Here is an 18,907-nt window from a genome sequence, read left to right on the forward strand (position 1 = left end):
CCCGGAAATGTATCAAACATGACTGTAACCTTTCAAAAATAAAACCGAAGTTTGTGTTAATTGCGAATTACTTGTTGTTGATGATGATCATTATAGAAACATTCTAATTAATATTATTACCTTTGTAATTGAGTTGTTGTCACTGTAACTGATAAATACAAAACTAGCTTCAGAAATTAGGGAATTACATACAATTATTATTTACAGTTTTTTGTTTGTACTATTACCTTTACTAATATCTGTATGTATTTCTATTAATTGTTCTATTTATTCATATGTGCATTTATTTGTGATGTTTTTGTCCGTATAATAACTACAAAATAGCCATCTATAGTCGTACAAGTAAAGAGGAATTTCTCGTATGCTGTTCGGAAAATGAATTACTGCAGGGTTTTACTTTGACAACGTGGGACCGGATGCGGCTCTCAGTTGTCAGGTGATTAGCTGACCGAACAGATCGGTTTATCGGTTGGACAAACGGCAAAAAAAAACCAAACGAAAAGCAGGATACTTTCTGTTTTTATTTGTCTGGGAGGAAAACGTTCGACGTCAAGTCTTCAACTAGAAGGACATGCTCTAGTAGGACTTTTTGTGGTAGGTATAAACAATTTTGAACGTTGTGTTTTGGTTGAGTTAGCCGTGTTGCTAACCCGGAAGTCGCGACATTGCAGGTACAGTTTCACCGTTAGCTTTCAATGCGCAGCATATCTGTCCTCTTAACATCTGTTATTCAGTGACAAAAAACATTATTCCCATTGGCTTCCTTCCAGGTATCAGTGACTGCTCTGCATCCGAGTGTGAATTAAATGTTTACCCTTTGAACGTTTCTCCCAAAACGTTGCTCCACAGCCCGCACACCTGGATGTGTCGCCAAGGTTAATCATTCAAATGTAGTGCGAAGACACTCACTGGGCATGTTTCAGTATAAAAGTGTGTATTCTGTGTTGTTTATTACTGTCCGTGTCATTGCTGTTAGTGTGCCTGGCTTCGTGACAGGGCAGTGACCCGGTGTAATCGTGTCGCACTGGAGCTATGACACGACTCAATACGTTAATGTACTGATTTAATGTTTGTGTACAATGGTAGCAACGTTCATGTCAGCATGTTGCCCGTTCATATAATTATGTGCAAACATGCTAATGTTAGCATATTAGCATGTTAACTTGCTACATGTTTAGCATTGTTAACATGCCACGGATATAGACTGCTAGTCTTGGTGGAAAAATGTATCAATCCGAATTAGAACCAGCTAGTTTCCTGCATACAGTTGAACCACAAAAAGACACAAACACACTTCTAAAAACCAGACAACAATGCTGAATAAACAGAACCATAATGCAGGCTTCATGCAATAAGATGAACAAATTAATTCATAAAGCAACAATGACCAACAACATGCAATGATATATAATTAAAGTGTTTATGTCAATTGTAAACAAACAAAAAATCGTACAAATAAGTAAATGAAATGGATATATAGGTATCTACAATATATTGAATGTGCAGGATTTATATTTGACAATGTTGATGCGTTTATATGTCAAATGTATTTTTAACTGTAGTTGTATCATTTGTAGGTATAGTGGATGTCTTAGACATAAACTATCACAAGGTGGTTATTCTAGTTTCATCTACATTTCAATTGATTTCTCAGAAAATATATGACATCGTGATGGATTTTGATCAAAATATCAAGCATATTTGCAAACAGTCAATGATGACAATCAATTCATTCACACACAAAAGAGGCTGAAACAAATACAAAATTCTTCATGTCCAGATATAATAAATACATGCTGCTGAGTCTTCAGGTCAGTGCCTCATCATTTTCCTTTTGATGTCTTCGTTTGTCAGTCTGTCCATCTCATTTTGTCCCTCCGTGGCTCTCTTCTCTCCGTTCTTCCAGACACATCAGCATAATGTCGGGGAACAACTTGGTTCTACCCATCGTGCTATGGGGCCGCACGGCTCCCACCCACTGCATCAGCAGTCTGCTGGTGATGGACGACTTCAGCACCATCATCACCGGCTGCCACGACGGACAGATCTGCCTCTGGGACATGACGCCTGAGTTGGAGGTACTCCATAAAATCCACCTTATACACTTTCAAAAAATGGTTAAGGTTAACATCCTATCATTGAGTTAGTTTAGATCATCATGACTCTGACAAGCTTTTAGGGTTTGTGTCAGTGTTACCAGGCTTCATCATCATGACTCAAAATGTTGGTCCTAAAACAACATTCATAGGAACAAAAACACTTACATTTCTGAAAGGGTGGAACCTGTTCAAAGTCATGGGAACCGTATCGTATGACTTGTCATTAAGTGAACTGGGGAAAACTATTAAACAGCAAATCGACGTCTTAAATAACATTAAAATAAAACAATGATCAGCCTCAGAAGCTCGACCCTTTATCTACTCTGCTTCTCATCTGCTTATTCTAACGCCCTGTTCTTCTTTTCTTTTCTTTTATTTCTGCTCAGATTTGTCCCAGGGCCATGCTGTTTGGCCATACAGCCTCCATTACCTGTCTGTCTAAAGCCAGTGCATGCAGTGACAAACAGTACATTGTCAGTGCATCCGAGAGCGGGTGAGTACAGATTTTTTTATGAACTCTAGTGGTTTTCACACATGCACTACATTCAGGAACGTTTCCATCTTGCACCTTTTCACACATGCAATGGAGATGAAGGGAGAGATGAAGCAAGGGACAGTCATGACGGTAATGCATAACTTAATGGATGTCAACTGGCATTAAACTTAAACAGAGGAAGAAGAAGATGGGGCAAAGGTGAATCTACGTGTAGACATCTCTTCTTATTTTCAGGAAAATTGTGGGCAAGGAGTTGCTTTAGTCCCGTGTTGCTGTTCTTGTGATGGATTTAATATTCAACACATTTGTGAAACAAGTCCGATCACCCACGAAAGCATTAGATTTAAATTCTAAACCGTAAGCACGTCCTAGATATGAACCCCAGGATGTCAGTTTCCTCCTCAGTTATGTCTAACTAGAGTTTGTTTGTGTTTCCAGAGAGATGTGTTTATGGGATGTAAACGATGGCCGCTGTATTGAGTTCACCAAGCTGGCCTGTGCTCACATTGGCATACAGGTGAGATGCACAATCACACATCCTTAATTGTCAACTAAAAGCTGGTATTCAAGTATTATACTCGCTTTGTCTCACATGAGTTTTTTTTGTGTGTGGCTAGAAGGCTAAAATGAAATCAGATTGTGGTCACATTTATCTTCACCTTTTGGGTTTCTCTCGTCCGCGTTTCTCCAGTTCTATCAGTTCACCATCGGCACTGAGAGGGAGGGGCGTCTGCTTTGCAACGGCCACTACCCAGAAATCCTTGTGGTTGACGCCACCAGCCTAGAGGTGCTGTACTCGCTTGTGTCCAAGATCTCTCCAGACTGGATCAGCTCCATGAGCATCATCCGATCCCACCGTACACAAGGTGAGAGACACGTGGAAAAGAGATGAAGAGGATGTGATTTGTTTCTCCAGTGGATAGCAGGTGTTTTTAATCCAGTTCTGAGCACATATCTCATTTTTACAGCCCAATTACCTGCTGTTTTTGGCTGTTTTCCTGTCATGAACCGTGCACTTCCCATGATGCCTTCTATTGCTCCTCTCTCAAAATTAACAAGAATTAGGAACAGTATTTTTACCTTAAGTTTCCTGTTTTTCAGCAGGCAACAGAAGGTTTTATTACAATCCGTTCACATATTGGTGATACAATGCCATTAATCCATCTAAATTATTACGTATAGTTTAATATGCTGAATGATCCCATTGCGCTAACATGTTAATATGCTTCAAGGCAAAGGTTAGGATGATGAACAGCGAGGCAGTAACATTGATGGTGGTGCTCTATCTCCATGTAGAGGACACGGTGGTGGCAGTGTCGGTGACGGGGATCCTGAAGGTCTGGATCATCACAGCTGAGGTCAGCAGGATGCAGGTACACCGCCATACAGATGTCTGTTCATGAAAGAAATGCATCGAGTCTCGGGCAGACCTGCGTGTGTAAACGCAAGTCAGAGGAGCCTTTATTGTGTTACTATGAGTACTAGGACGATGTTAATAATCAAAAGAAATAGCAGCTGATATGTCGTTATCTATTTCTTTCTATGTCATATATTGATTAGTGTATCGGCTCAGGCTATAATTTGTTGTTACTGTGTGTATCGGTTCAGGACCTGGACCCTGTGTTTGAAGAGGAGTCCAAACCCATCTACTGTCAGGGCTGTCAGAGTATTTCCTTCTGTACCTTCACTCAGAGCAGCCTGCTGGTTGTCTGCTCCAAGTACTGGAGGGTAAGAACCTGCATCACCACCACACAGTAATACCATGCAGTAATACCACACAGTAATACCACACAGTAATACCACACAGTAATACCACACAGTAATACCACGCAGTAATACCACGCAGTAATACCACGCAGTAATACCACGCAGTAATACCACACAGGAATACCACACAGTAATACCACGCAGTAATACCACTTAGTAATACCACACAGTAATACCACGCAGTAATACCACGCAGTAATACCACGCAGTAATACCACGCAGTAATACCACGCAGTAATACCACGCAGGAATACCACGCAGTAATACCACGCAGGAATACCACGCAGTAATACCACACAGTAATACCACACAGTAATACCACACAGTAATACCACGCAGTAATACCACGCAGTAATACCACACAGTAATACCACACAGTAATACCACGCAGTAATACCACGCAGTAATACCACACAGTAATACCACGCAGTAATACCACACAGTAATACCAGTAATACCACGCAGTAATACCACGCAGTAATACCACACAGTAATACCACACAGGAATACCATGCAGTAATACCACACAGTAATACCACGCAGTAATACCACACAGTAATACCACGCAGTAATACCACGCAGTAATACCACACAGTAATACCACGCAGTAATACCAAGCAGTAATACCACGCAGTAATACCACGCAGTAATACCACGCAGTAACACCACACAGTAACACCACACAGGAATACCACGCAGTAATACCACGCAGTAATACCAAGCAGTAATACCACGCAGTAATACCACGCAGTAATACCACGCAGTAATACCACGCAGTAACACCACGCAGTAACACCACACAGGAATACCACGCAGTAATACCACGCAGTAATACCAGACAGGAATACCACGCAGTAATACCACACAGTAATACCACGCAGTAATACCACACAGGAATACCACACAGTAATACCACGCAGTAATACCACGCAGTAATACTGGACTACAGTACTGTTTGGTCGAGTCTGTTCTGATTCGTACTGCATGAATACAAATGTCTCTTCCCCGTGTGTGTGCCAGGTGTTTGATGCCGGTGACTACTCGCTCCTCTGCTCCGTGTCCAGTGACAACGACCAGGCCTGGACCGGAGGAGAGTTCATCGCCGCGGACAAAGTCATCATCTGGACCGAAGACGGCTGCAGTTACATCTACAAGCTGCCCGCCAGGTAAACCTGCTGCCCCTCCGGTCATGCTCCGTTAAAGTCACGGTAGCCGTGAAGGCGTTAAAGGGGTCCATGGGCTTTTCTCACCATGACCGTTACTGCTACAAACATACTGTAAACTTACTGTGTGTATGTTTGTGTTTATTGCTCAGCTGTCTGCCTGCTAGCGAACATTTCCGCAGTGACGTTGGGAAAACCAAAGAAGGCTCGATTCCCCCGCTGGTCTACAGCATCGCCGACCGCTCAGACAAACAGGTCAGCCCTCCATCATTCACTCTGTAAACTAAGGGTTTGTGATTGTTGTTTATTAAATCATATTTAAAATGGTTTGTGGCACGGAATGCATGTAAAAACACAGAGACGTGTTATACTGTCCACTCCTGCTACACACCACGGAAACTGATTGTGAAGTTGTGTAGTTGTAGCTGTTTTAGATATTTCCGTTTTACCGGCTAGCTTTGGAGTTAGTCGGTTTTCAACCCAATAGTCCCGAGACAGATGCCGTTGCTAGTGATGTAGCTGTTTGAAGTACCTGATCCAGAGATATTTACAACAATACTGGGTTGTTCCCGACCCAGTCCCAAAAAAACATGTTGGCATTGTACGTTTCTGCAAACCACAGATACGTCGAAGTATGATTCATATCAGCCTGGTATCACGCTTGCAAAATCGCACAATGCCACGTGGTGAACGTTGTGAAACAGTTGGTTAGGTTTAGGCAACAACACTACTTGGGTAAGGTTAGTAGAAAGATCATGGTTTATGTAAAAAACGTTACTAGCGTACATAAATTACAACCAGACATAAGCCCTGATATGATCTAATAGAGATTTTAAACATTTTGCGATATGTAGTGTAATATTCCAGACATTTCGATAATATTCACTCCGTTCATGTCACATCAGTCATTTTTATTGCAGCAAAACATGTTTTTCAGTCAAGCAGACAGACCAATCTTTGTTTGGACCAAATCCTGTCTTGACCTTTGACCACAACACAAAAACTAGTGGACAGAAAAAGCCTTTGATTCCAAAAGGTATCATTTTGTATTTGCAATATAAATAGTTTAATTACTAAAAGATCGATACTCGGCGTCTGTGTAGCGATCCAATATTTCCACACAAAATATCACGATACTGTGCTGTATCGATTTTTTTCTCCCCCCACCCATAGTAACACGCATAACATTTGTTTACTGGGTCAAAGTCCTGTGTTTGTTTGACCCACCCTCCCTCAGTGGACTTTCTTGCCTTTTGTCCACATTATTATTCCACATGTCAATAATGGACGCCTTATATTCTGCACACTTGCGCTGAACAAATGCAGAAACGTTGACGGTGGTGACCGCCCTTTGCACAAGCGTATACTGCCATCACCTTTTCCTGGTGACTGGGCTGGCTGATCTGATGAGCTAAGTTTAGTGAACAAAAAACATTGCCAGAACATTTTGTGTGCATCTTGTATTTTGAAACTTATATTTTATACTTACAAAAAAGTAGATTATAATGTTAGACTGCAATTAGTTGGTTCATCGAACGAAAACTGCTAAAAAGTCTTCCACTAAACTTCCTGTACTAATCCGGGCCCTGATGTTGAAACACGGCTCAAATAACCCAGTTTACATGATGCGGGCTACATCGGTCTGTAAGTGTGGACTATGGCTACATCCGTTACAGGTATGTGTGTGTAGCTGTCCACTGGTACTGTGCCGGCACTCTTAACTGTGTTTTGTTTGTATTGATGATATTTGATTTAAGATCATCGGGGCTCAGGTCAGGCACATGGAGGAGAGCGAGTCATTGTCTAAAGAGAACCCAGTGTGGTGTTCTATCGTTTCTGTCCTGGTTTAATTTAGTATTTGGGGAACAGTCACATGTCATACTCACCCTGCTGCTGCTCCCAGTTTCTCTGTTTTAAAACAACACATTCAAGTTCAGGGCTGCACCGTGGTGTAGTAGGTAGTACTGTCACCTCACAGCGAGGGGGTCCCGGGTTCGATTCCCGGTTCAGGTTCCTGTGTGGAGTTTGCATGTTCTCCCCGTGTGAGCGTGGGTTCTCTCCGGGTTCTCCGGCTTCCTCCCACAGTACAAATACATGCAGGATGGACCTGTCTGTCTCTACATGTCTCCCTGTGATAGACTGGTTACCTGTCTGTCTCTACATCAGCCCTGTGATCGACTGGTTACCTGTCTGTCTCTACATGTCAGCCCTATGATAGACTGGTTACCTGTCTGTCTCTACATGTCAGCCCTGTGATAGACTGGTTACCTGTCTGTCTCTACATGTCTCCCTGTGATAGACTGGTTACTTGTCTGTCTCTACATGTCTCCCTGTGATAGACTGGTTACCTGTCTGTCTCTACATGTCAGCCCTATGATAGACTGGTTACCTGTCTGTCTCTACATGTCAGCCCTGTGATAGACTGGTTACCTGTCTGTCTCTACATGTCAGCCCTGTGATAGACTGGTTACCTGTCTGTCTCTACATGTCAGCCCTGTGATAGACTGGTTACCTGTCTGTCTCTACATGTCGGCCCTATGATAGACGGGTTACCTGTCTGTCTCTACATGTCTCCCTGTGATAGACTGGTTACCTGTCTGTCTCTACATGTCAGCCCTATGATAGACTGGTTACCTGTCTGTCTCTACATGTCAGCCCTATGATAGACTGGTTACCTGTCTGTCTCTACATGTCGGCCCTATGATAGACTGGTTACCTGTCTGTCTCTACATGTCAGCCCTATGATAGACTGGTTACCTGTCTGTCTCTACATGTCTCCCTGTGATAGACTGGTTACCTGTCTGTCTCTACATGTCAGCCCTGTGATAGACTGGTTACCTGTCTGTCTCTACATGTCTCCCTGTGATAGACTGGTTACCTGTCTGTCTCTACATGTCAGCCCTGTGATAGACTGGTTACCTGTCTGTCTCTACATGTCTCCCTGTGATAGACTGGTTACCTGTCTGTCTCTACATGTCGGCCCTGTGATAGACTGGTTACCTGTCTGTCTCTACATGTCAGCCCTATGATAAACTGGTTACCTGTCTGTCTCTACATGTCAGCCCTATGATAGACTGGTTACCTGTCCAGGGTGTTCCCTGCCTTCTTCCAGTGTCCGCTGGGATCAGCTCCCCGTGACCCTGAATACAGGATGAGTGGTTGATGATGGATGGATTAATTCAAGTTCAACCCATCCTGCACAGATGTTTGAATGCCTTCCAGCAGCTAAAAGGGCACGATGGCTCCCATTCCTGGCGGATAATTCAATTCAACATCTGCAGGAAGTGTTAAGGCTTCACTGATGGGAACTAAACAGTGGAAATGAAATACAGCAAAGTAGAAGCGTTTGAAGTGTTTCCAAGGAGAGGCTGTGAGCAGCAGACTGGTGACGATGAAATGACATATCTTAAGTAGAAATGAACATTTACTGAATTTACCATGTGAGCCAATAGAGCAGCTAATTAATTATGCATATTTGATTGGCCATTATTTCATGATTGATTAATAATGAAATCTTCACAGTTAACATTTTACTACTATTACTGTTTACTAAAAAGATCTTAATCATCAGTAACCCATGTGTGTGAGCCTGACCCTTGGTTTTCTGCATAGTTCTGATTTAATTTTGGACCTTCAGTATGTTATGTGTATTTATAATTTATTGTCCTGTAGATATTTATTTGTTGTCTGTGCTTTTTTGTTATTTTTGTCGTTCCTTTTATTTGTTTTGTTTTTTGTCCTCTGCTGCCATGCTCCCTCCCTCCTTTGACCTCCTCGCTCCTCCCAGAGGGAAGGAGAAGGAGGTGAGGAGGAGGAAGTGGTTGTGGAGGTGATGTGCCTCCCTGCCAGCGGGTGCGACTTGGAGCTCTACACTCCAGAGCTGCAATACCACCACCGGCCTCTAGAGGCACCAGTAAGCCCCAGAAAATGCACACTGAATACCGAAAGGCGGAAAGAAGAAGCTTCACCTTCTTGGCTGAGCTGCAAAAGCTAAACTGGACATGATTACAGCGCCGACACCCGTAGCCTTTAGTTGGAATATTTAATCTCTTTATATCAACTCAACGAGTCAAACCCAAACCAGATGTTTTCATGTGGCTATTCAAAATGTTTCAAGGTAGATTTTCTGCACCATCAATTGAAATTAAAGCGTTATACTATTTTTAAAGGACCATACCAAAGATCGGCTACAGATTGTACACTTTTTATATTTCTGCTGAACATACAGTGTTTTAATGTTGTATAGGGATATTTGTAAAATATGACTTATGACTAAAAGTCACAGCATACTTCAGTGCACCATTACTTTGTTGCCTTTTTGCAGCAAACATGTGACTGTATGACAACAGAACTCTTGTTTTTATGTTTCAGATTTGTTTAGTTATAAAGATATAAAGCAGTCAGATAAAAAGATATAAAGCAGAGGGAAGCAGCTCATCCTTCCACAGAAGAAGCTGCAACCAGAGCATATTTGATGTTAAAGTTTCTGCCAGTCAACTGATTGATCATTGAATTATTTTTAACCATCTAATCATTTCAAAGTTTCAAGCTTTGATTTCCACCGAAATGAACTTAGACCAACGTCAATGTGAGTTAAAGGTCCAATCTGTGGTGGTATGGTCCTTTTGAAGTGCGGATGGTGTCGGATGTAGAGAGTCAGGCTCAGAGTTCAGAGTGCAGGGCTCCGGAGAGGGAGATGCTGACTATTTGAAATAGTTTTGGTGTCGTGAAAGGTTTCTCATATTTGCAGCTCAGCCATGAAAGCAATGAGCTGAGATGAGAGGAGCAAACTGTGAGAACAGCAGTTAAACGCAGACATCAACTCAGTGGCTCACGCTCACCCTGCACCTCAGTAACGGACATCACAACCACATCAGTGGCTGAATACCGGAGGAAAGACAGGAACTCACAGGGCCCTGCAGTATCATGCCTAATGCTAATATAGCTAACACAGCTAACATGACTGAAATGACTGAAAGTTGTGTTTGCACACTTAATACTATTAGTTGACATCGATTAACTTGATAAACAATTTAAAATGTGTTGAATTCTTGTTTCTGCTCTGGACAATATTATAGAGAGGAAACAAATGAAAGTGTGAACGCAGTTTATTGTGGATAAGAAAGGCATTTCAGCTTGACTCTAAGGGGTTGTCCCTCTCTTTGAATTAATTTAATTTGAAAATATTTTAATGATTCTCATAACTGAGCCAAAAGAAGGAGGGAAAAAAAGAAATAGAGATATAAGATTACAGTCAGAAGTTGCCAGATCAGACCCCCACATGACAAAATATAAAATATACACTGAAAACAACAATACAATTTACCAATAAAATGGTAAAATAATGTGCTTAATAAAGTAAAAGTAGATGCTTTATCCAAAAGACGTAATGCCAGATATGAGATTATTCACACTGTAGCCTTCAGTCTCATTTTCAAAGTGTCGGAGCTGAAGCGTAAGCCGCCGAGTGGATGAAAGCGAGGTGCCCGTTTTGTTTGCTCCTCTCTCGGGTTTCCTTCCTGCCTGACTAAGAAACCAAACTCATGGTTCACCTGATTTCATGCTCTCTTCCCACTAAAACAGAACTCCTCCTCCAAAAGCACCATCACCCTCCTCATCTGTCTTCATACTGATGAAGATGCATGCAAAGTCCCCCAAGCTGCTTTTTTAACAAAGAAACGATGAGCCGCCGAGTCCCTGAGTTTGCAACAAAAAAAGGAAGTGATGGAGATACAGCCGCATTTAGCACAAAGGATAAACACTAATAAAGGGGCACAAAGTTAGAATGTAGAAATCCAGGGAAAGAAGAATCACTAACTTAGAAAAGCTGCATATTGAGATATAGTAATACTTTACAGATATTGATTCTTTTAAAGTATCAGGTACAGATAGAACAAAAGGAAATGGTGTTTCTGTGTGTGGCCATCAAACCTGCTCGCAGAAGGATTTTTTGTGTTTGTTTGTTTTGTCTGTGAGGAATCGGCGGGTGTCTTGATTATCTATAGTTGTATAACTAATTATAAAATATAACGGTTTATTCATATTTAACTCCAAAAAACGTCTTAAATTGTAATGTTTATTATGAAGACCAGGCTCTCTTGAGTTGAACTGAGCTTAATGCTAATTTTGATATGTTACTTTAATTTAAATATTTAGCCTAATGAATAATTTCCAGTGTTCTGAAAAGACCAGTCACATTCAGTCAGTATATAATGAATTTTCTCAATCATAGTGGATACAGAGTCGAATACTGATTATATACTATAAAGGCATTCTGCCGGTAGAAATGGACCCAGTCGACGGTATGAATACAGACTGTAGGTTGATATTCATGAGCAGGTGTTAAACCTGTTAAACAGCTAGGCTATGATAGAAACTGATAATAACTCTGTCTTTATTAATCATCGGAAACGGACCTTGCTCCAAGTGACGCTTCTCATGGTGTCCATGGGAAACGTGGAGGCAAAGAGACTTGGGATGCACCCATAATCTATCCCTTTCCTGGTAGGCTTTTAATTTGAAAAATGTGCAGGAAGTGTTGACTTTCATTCGCAAATGTGGTTGGAGGGAGGTTAGGTAGTGAATGAAAACTGCATGCTGTGGTACTATACATTATTGTTAATTTACAACCATGTTGGAATTCTTCCTGGTAGTTTTTATTCAATTAGAATTGAAGAAATATTTTCCATCAAATGACCATTTAATGGATGGAAACTACAAACCCCAGCCATTTGCAGCACAGAGCCAATTAAAACAAACACAAAAAAGAGTTGATATTCTCTTTCTGTCTTTCACTGCTGTGTGTGTGTGTGTGTGTGTGTGTGTGTGTGTGTGTGTGTGTGTGTGTGTGTGTGTGTGTGTGTGTGTGTGTGTGTGTGTGTGTGTGTGTGTGTGTGTGTGTGTGTGTGTGTGTGTGTGTGTGTGTGTGTGTTAAAAAACAACCTTTGGTGGTACTTTGCATACTCTGTGTGACTGTCTACAGCGTTCAGATGAGCTGAACTCACCGATTGTGGTAACTTCCGGACACCTCAGCCATTCCCTGCCTCCGTACCACTTTAAATGTTGTAGTTGCCGTGGTGACGGCAGCCCATCCTCCTTACACTGCCACAGGTTCACAAGCGTTCATCCTGTCCATCGTTATCACTCCCCTCCACCTTGCAGCAGCTCCTGGAAATGTCCTTCATTAGGATTTATTTTCTTATTCTCTCATCACAGTAATTCTTGTAGTGTTTGTCCTCAACCTTTTGATTATAGCCACAGTACCTACGTGTTAACCTGGACAGGTGCGAAGCCATGGAGCTGTCAGAATAACAGTCTACACACCACAGATTATTGGTCCCTGCTAGAGTGCGATGCTGCAAACTAACCAGCTGTGTCTGCTGAACTCCAGCTCTTCGTTATCCACCCTGAACTGTAAGAATGTTTCAGCGAAGAGGCCAGCTGTGGTCAAACACACTCTTAGCGCTACGGCTTCCTCGCATAGTTTAGTTGATTCTTAACCAAACTGACCCTGTCTGACTTCCTTCACATCGGAGCCATGGTGAGTTTCCTTCCTCGTGTTTGAACCAGTCAGGCTCTCATGCATCCAGAGTAGTAGATTTGACACAACTGTCCCTGTCTATGGCTCTTGATTCTGTCCATGATTTCCTTCAGTGGACAGACGTAACACCTCACTGTGCTGCTGAGCAGAGCTGAGGGAAACTCACCTGTTACAGGACCATGGTAACCACAGTAAAAGTCCCCTGGTCCACCCCTCCCGATGAGGGACAAACACGATGACGGTCATGTGACTGATTCAGCCTGTATTTGGTTAAGGGCATGTGTAGACTCTCTGAATTGCCAGATTTAGGTGAGATGTGCGCTTGCTTTTGGCATAAAAATCATCAACCCATTGTACACAAACTAACGCATTCACAGCAAATGACTATTTCAGTGATGACAGTTAATCTGAAGTCTGTCAGGATTAAACCTGCAAATCTGATCAGAAATCAGAAATACAGTAACCCAGCTGACCGTTGAACATCCACATGGTTACAGTACAATGTTGTAGGTGTAGACTCTTGAAATAGTAGTTTATTAATAGAATAAGTGACACACAAAATGACAACGCTATAAGCCTGCGGATAAAATGAGTTAAAACTGAGCAAAGCAGCTGAGAGAAGCAGTGAAAATAGATTAAATAGTTGGTCAGACATTAGTTTCTATGGTTAGCTTCAGTCACAAGACCCTCATCCTGTTTGTATGTTGAAAGCCAGCAGTCCTCCTCCTGTGCTGGATGAGCACATCTCCTGATGGGTGAAGCAGCAGTGTGATCTCCAGACATTTGGTTTGCTGCTACACGTCACGTACCTCTGATCACATCAGCCCCAAACAGCATGTTAGCCAGTATTTACATCTTCATGGTCTCAGCCTGTGTGCCGGCTGTACAGATGTCCAGCTGAATGAGCGGCGTGTTTTCCTGTTTTCCTGCTGTTTGCTGTGTGGTGTTGCTGTTTGTGTGAGGGCAACCAGAGAGCAAAAACCAAACATTTCAGCTTCACATTGTCAGACTCAAGAACTAATATGGCATGAAAAACTAAGCATTTAATGGGGAAAACTACTCCAAATGTTCTCTCTCCCAAACGTCACTTTTCCAGGTGTTATTGGGGAGATTTGGGCCTTCGGGTTTTCAGATGTTGACATGTGTTTTTTTCCCTCCACCGTCCTCCAGCTCCTGATCTGTCCTCCTGTGACGCGGTTCTTCTTCGGCCGACGGGAGCCCTTCCACAAGCTGCTGATCCAGGGAGACTCAGCGGGCCGGCTGTCTCTGTGGGGCATCCCAGAGACGTCGCCTCTGCAGCCGCTGTCCTCCGCTGCAGGTAAGGACGGACTGACATGACACAATCTCTCTAGAGAAAGGCTGGTCGCCATGAACTACAAAAACATGCAGTCCATCACGAAGCTTTTTACTTTTACTATTTTTTTATTTTAGTTAAATATTATTTATAGAAGAAAAGACGATAACCAAAACCCTGTTGATGAAAAACTTCTTGCCTCCAATAACACCTCTTAGTACTGGTTAACAAGAAACCCACTGTGATATGTACCAATATAAATGCTTAAAAATAAAGAGATAAAGTAAATTGCCTCAGACTCGATGGTGAAACACAGAGGCTGAGTGACATCTAGTGGCCAAAACTGATATTTTTGGTTTCTTATATTGTGATTGGGACTCGAGGAAAATTAATTAAATGTTATAAAAATGAAAGTTAAGAAAAATACCAAGATGATATATATATATATTTTTTCAGACATACTTGGCAAAGGATGTTAGTAAAAGTAGGTTTATAATATAAAAAGAATTGATCAAAACGAAAACAGTCAATGGATTATTTAGGGATTATTACAACAACAAATACACCCCCAATATGCAATATGGAAAGAGATTTCATGTCTGTAATTACATTTTCTGACCTGGTTTTACTCGTATCATGCTTCACACCAGGAAATCCTGGAGGTGATAAGCCACCCAGGTCTTGATGTATCTCTTATCCCGATCCACGGCCTCATTAATAGTCATCAATAGCCCTTAAATGTATAGTTTGCTTGAAATCACTTCTCAGTCGTATTTTTGGGGCGACCGTAGCACAGTCGGAGGGGACTCGATGGCGGGTTCAAGTCCCTGTTTGGACCAAGTAGAGTGGAATGTGGACTTGTAGCTGGAGAGCTGCCAGTTTATCTCCTGGCTCCTACCGAGGTGCTTTTGAGCAAGGCGCCGAACCCCATCACTGTAACAGCTCTCTCCCAGCTGCATGTCTATGGGTCCTCTGTGTGTCAGTGAATTAATTTCCTTTGGTGGTGAATGAATGGATTCTTATTTCTCAAGTATTGTGTTTTATATCTTAACAGTATTTATGAAGGAACTGTGATTTTGACTGCGTCTCCTTCTCTGTGCAGAGCTGCAGGTTTCCTCCACCATCAGCCTCCAGGAGGCGTTCGATAAGTTGACCCCCGTGTCTGCAGGGATCATTGACCAGCTCAGCGCTCTGCCTGGAAAAGAGGGACCCATCAAGGTTTGAACCAGACACAGTAACACTAGACACATATGAAATGTTTGAATAGTGCACTTATGTATTTATAAAAAAGTAGTATCTTATGTAGCAGAATTCTCCACTCAACTCGTGTGGTTCTGTTCCCTCAGGTGACGGCCAGCGTCTACATCCCCTCTCAGGGTCGCCTCGTGTGTGGGAGAGAAGACGGGAGCATCATCCTGGTTCCTGCCACGCAGACCGCCATCGTCCAGCTGCTGCAGGGGGAGCACATGCTCAGGAGAGGTGAGGAAACCGGCCGTCTCATTTCTACATTCAACCAAACCCTGGCTGCCACCTGAACCTCAGTGCACTGTCAGGGGCTAGTTCACTTCATCAGGTCCCAACTAAAAAATATTAATACTAATAATTGTTAGTTCTGGTCCATAGATGGATCTTTCATAAATACATGCATATATTTATGAAAGATTCCTCTGCTGTTGGAGAACTGCTGAGGAATCGTCAACAGTTTTCCAACAGCAGTTTGATTGAATAGCTTCTGACTTCCTGCTAAAATCAAATATCCACAACCACACAGTCTTGTGGTTGGTCTGTGTAGCTTTCACACCACAAGCCAATGACATCAAAGTCTTATTGGACCAAGACCCGTCTTTTCAGGGTCTCTTGGGCCGGTTGTTTGGTCTGCATTCAATTCACCTGACAACAGTCACACCAGCTGGAACAAAGTTGTTTCTTGAACTGAACCAAACGGGCTGTTTTACATGAGACGTCACATGTTAGACATGTAGGGCTGCTTCACTGGACTGTAGTGTAACTGGACAGAGAACATAACAGTATTCATCATTGTTTGTAGGTCAAGTGTGTGGATGGAAACGGATCAGTAATGTGTGTTTATAGTCAGAAAAAGTCAATAGGTGGTGTGTATTAGTGGTGTGTATTAGTGGTGTGTATTAGTGGTGTGTATTAGTCCCATTATCCATCACTCAGCATCATCGTCACTATTGTGTCCGTCCGTCCCGCAGGCTGGCCGCCCCATCGCACCCTGCGAGGCCACCGGAACAAGGTGACGTGCGTCCTGTACCCGTACCAGATCTCCCCCCGCTACGACCAGCGCTCGCTGGTGTCCGGAGGGGTCGACTTCTCCGTCATTGTCTGGGACATTTTCACCGGAGAGATGAAGCACATTTTCTGTGTCCACGGAGGAGAGATCACTCAGCTCATCGTCCCGCCTGAAAACTGCAGCGTAAGACCCGCGACACGTGGCTTTGTGTGTTTGTTTCTTCCGTCTTTTCTTTCTTCTTTCTGTGTCGGCCTGTTTTTCTCCTCTTCCTTTGTTTCTGTGCCGTGTCTGTGTGATGAATGCACTGAAAGGGAGGAGGGTGTGATGTTGCTGACATTAGTTTAAATGTTACGGGTGGCGTCGTTGTCAGAGAGAACTTTTAATGACATTGTGGTCAAATGCTGAATGCACAGACACACATTAGGATGAAATGGTCACAATTGTGTTGTTGCCATAGAAATGAGATGTCAGCTGCTGGACTAGAATCAGATGTCACAGACACGCTTTAATTAAGACATTTCATGTTTTGTGTCTATTGAAACCTTTAATTAAGTTTCTAAGTTTTTGAAATATGTTCTGGACCAAAACAAACACTATTGTGATGCAGCACATCACATCAGCTGGTCTGCTGAGCATCACTGAGTTGTTGTTGTTGTTGTTGTGTCTCTGAACTAAAACATTGGTGTGGCTAAAATCAATGATCTAGACTTTTAGTTTAGTTTGGAAGCAAGAATAATCTGTGAGAGCAGTTTTTTCTCCTTTGAATGACTCATTACGTCATTGTGGACCAGACAGGTTATTGTGGTTAAGTTAAGGGAACATTTACAGATTCCTACAGAAGAAGAGTAGAAATCCTGAATTTATGTTTGGGTTTGACTCTCATAAAACTATTTTGGTAATCGGCTGCAAATTCGGCGCTTGTTTGGTTTCACATTGTGAGTCTGTGTGTGTGTTTCCTCGTGGCAAACATGTCTTTGTGTCTTTGGACAGATTTGTCACTGTGATACCAAACCTTACGGGTGTGTAGTTGAGATCAAAGTTAAGGTTGAGTTTGAAGATGGATGAGAAGTGATGAAAAAAGTATTTTTCTGAGATGAACTTGATCAAACAAGGAGTTAAATAGCTAACTGAACGAGCATCGTTAACACTTCCTCTGGTTGTTTCACAGTAAAGGCCACCACTACGAGCCTTCAGGCTGAACATCCCCGGTCATATTGTGCTCCTACTTAATTATATTGTGCCATGGGTGTTGCAGTTGGGGGAGAGCAAATGTGGCACATTTAAAACTGCTGCTGCCTCGATCTCGTGAGTTTATAGTTGCCTACTTGTGCATGAGGTCGGATCAAGCAGGACACAAGTCTGACCAGCATGCATTGTGTGAATCTTGGAAGGCCTGTCTCAAGAACGAGCCTATAGGATACAATTCTATGTCTACACATTAGGGATGTGCTGATACCACTTTTTACTCTCAGACCAAAAACACATTTTATTTTCATCAGATAATCATCACTATCTGACTGTAACAAGTTAGGAGTTGTAGCATTTATGTAGCATTTATTTACTTACCGGCTGGGATCGGCTCTAGCCCCGCTGCCATCCTGAATACAGGATAAGCGGTAGACGATGGTTTATAAATAAACTGTACCCACAATGCACTGCTGCATTCCCGCTTTTATGTCACTGCTGACCTTATAGTTGCTGTCACTCTCTCTCTCCACCAGACACTCGCTAACATTACAACAGGCTGGAGTACGACAGGTTTTATCAGCAGACACACAGCTGACACCTTCCCAGCTAAATGAACTGATGTGGTGGAGACTCTGTTTAGCTTCATACTGCAGCTGCTGTAGCTTGATGAGTACATGAGCACAGTACCGATACTGTATCCCTAATACACATGAGTACTCAATCACTGCCCACAGCTCCAACCGGTGGATTTAATAGTGGACTACTTCACTGAGAGCTCCCACCACGTCCACGTATTTGTCCAATCATTGTCCCCTGCTGTGTTTCCTCTCCAGACTCGGGTGCAGCACTGCGTCTGCTCGGTGGCCAGCGACCACTCGGTGGGCCTGCTCAGTCTCAGGGAGAGGAAGTGCATCATGCTGGCGTCGCGACACCTCTTCCCCATCCAGGTCATCAAGTGGCGCCCGGCGGACGACTACCTGGTGGTGGGATGCAACGACGGCTCCGTCTACGTCTGGCAGATGGATACAGGTGAGAACCCGGGGAACCTCTTCTGCAGCTCCTCTTTGGAAGTTGGAGAAATGCTGAACTATTATTTGTATTATTAG

The 18,907-nt window shown here is 42.8% G+C and overlaps 1 protein-coding gene across 2 annotated transcripts in view; it reads left to right on the forward strand.

The window, feature by feature from the left end:
* Positions 1-459: 459 nt before the first annotated feature.
* Positions 460-18,907, forward strand: part of wdr7 (WD repeat domain 7) — a 113,945-nt gene continuing 95,497 nt past the window's right edge. Inside the window, exons 1-14 of one of the 2 annotated variants that reach the window (XM_084035283.1) lie at positions 460-594; positions 1,907-2,078; positions 2,486-2,592; positions 3,034-3,112; positions 3,287-3,461; positions 3,892-3,968; positions 4,204-4,323; positions 5,383-5,528; positions 5,678-5,780; positions 14,236-14,383; positions 15,462-15,577; positions 15,706-15,838; positions 16,576-16,796; positions 18,635-18,830. In XM_084035283.1, coding sequence (XP_083891409.1) covers positions 1,920-2,078; positions 2,486-2,592; positions 3,034-3,112; positions 3,287-3,461; positions 3,892-3,968; positions 4,204-4,323; positions 5,383-5,528; positions 5,678-5,780; positions 14,236-14,383; positions 15,462-15,577; positions 15,706-15,838; positions 16,576-16,796; positions 18,635-18,830 — 1,780 coding nt within the window. In that variant the 5' untranslated portion in view covers positions 460-594; positions 1,907-1,919. The remainder of the gene's footprint in view (positions 595-1,906; positions 2,079-2,485; positions 2,593-3,033; positions 3,113-3,286; positions 3,462-3,891; positions 3,969-4,203; positions 4,324-5,382; positions 5,529-5,677; positions 5,781-14,235; positions 14,384-15,461; positions 15,578-15,705; positions 15,839-16,575; positions 16,797-18,634; positions 18,831-18,907) is intronic. The other variant, XM_084035284.1, reaches the window with a different exon arrangement.

This window comes from Eutrigla gurnardus, assembly GCF_963514095.1.
Source record: "Eutrigla gurnardus genome assembly, chromosome: 19".
Taxonomy (NCBI): domain Eukaryota; kingdom Metazoa; phylum Chordata; class Actinopteri; order Perciformes; family Triglidae; genus Eutrigla; species Eutrigla gurnardus.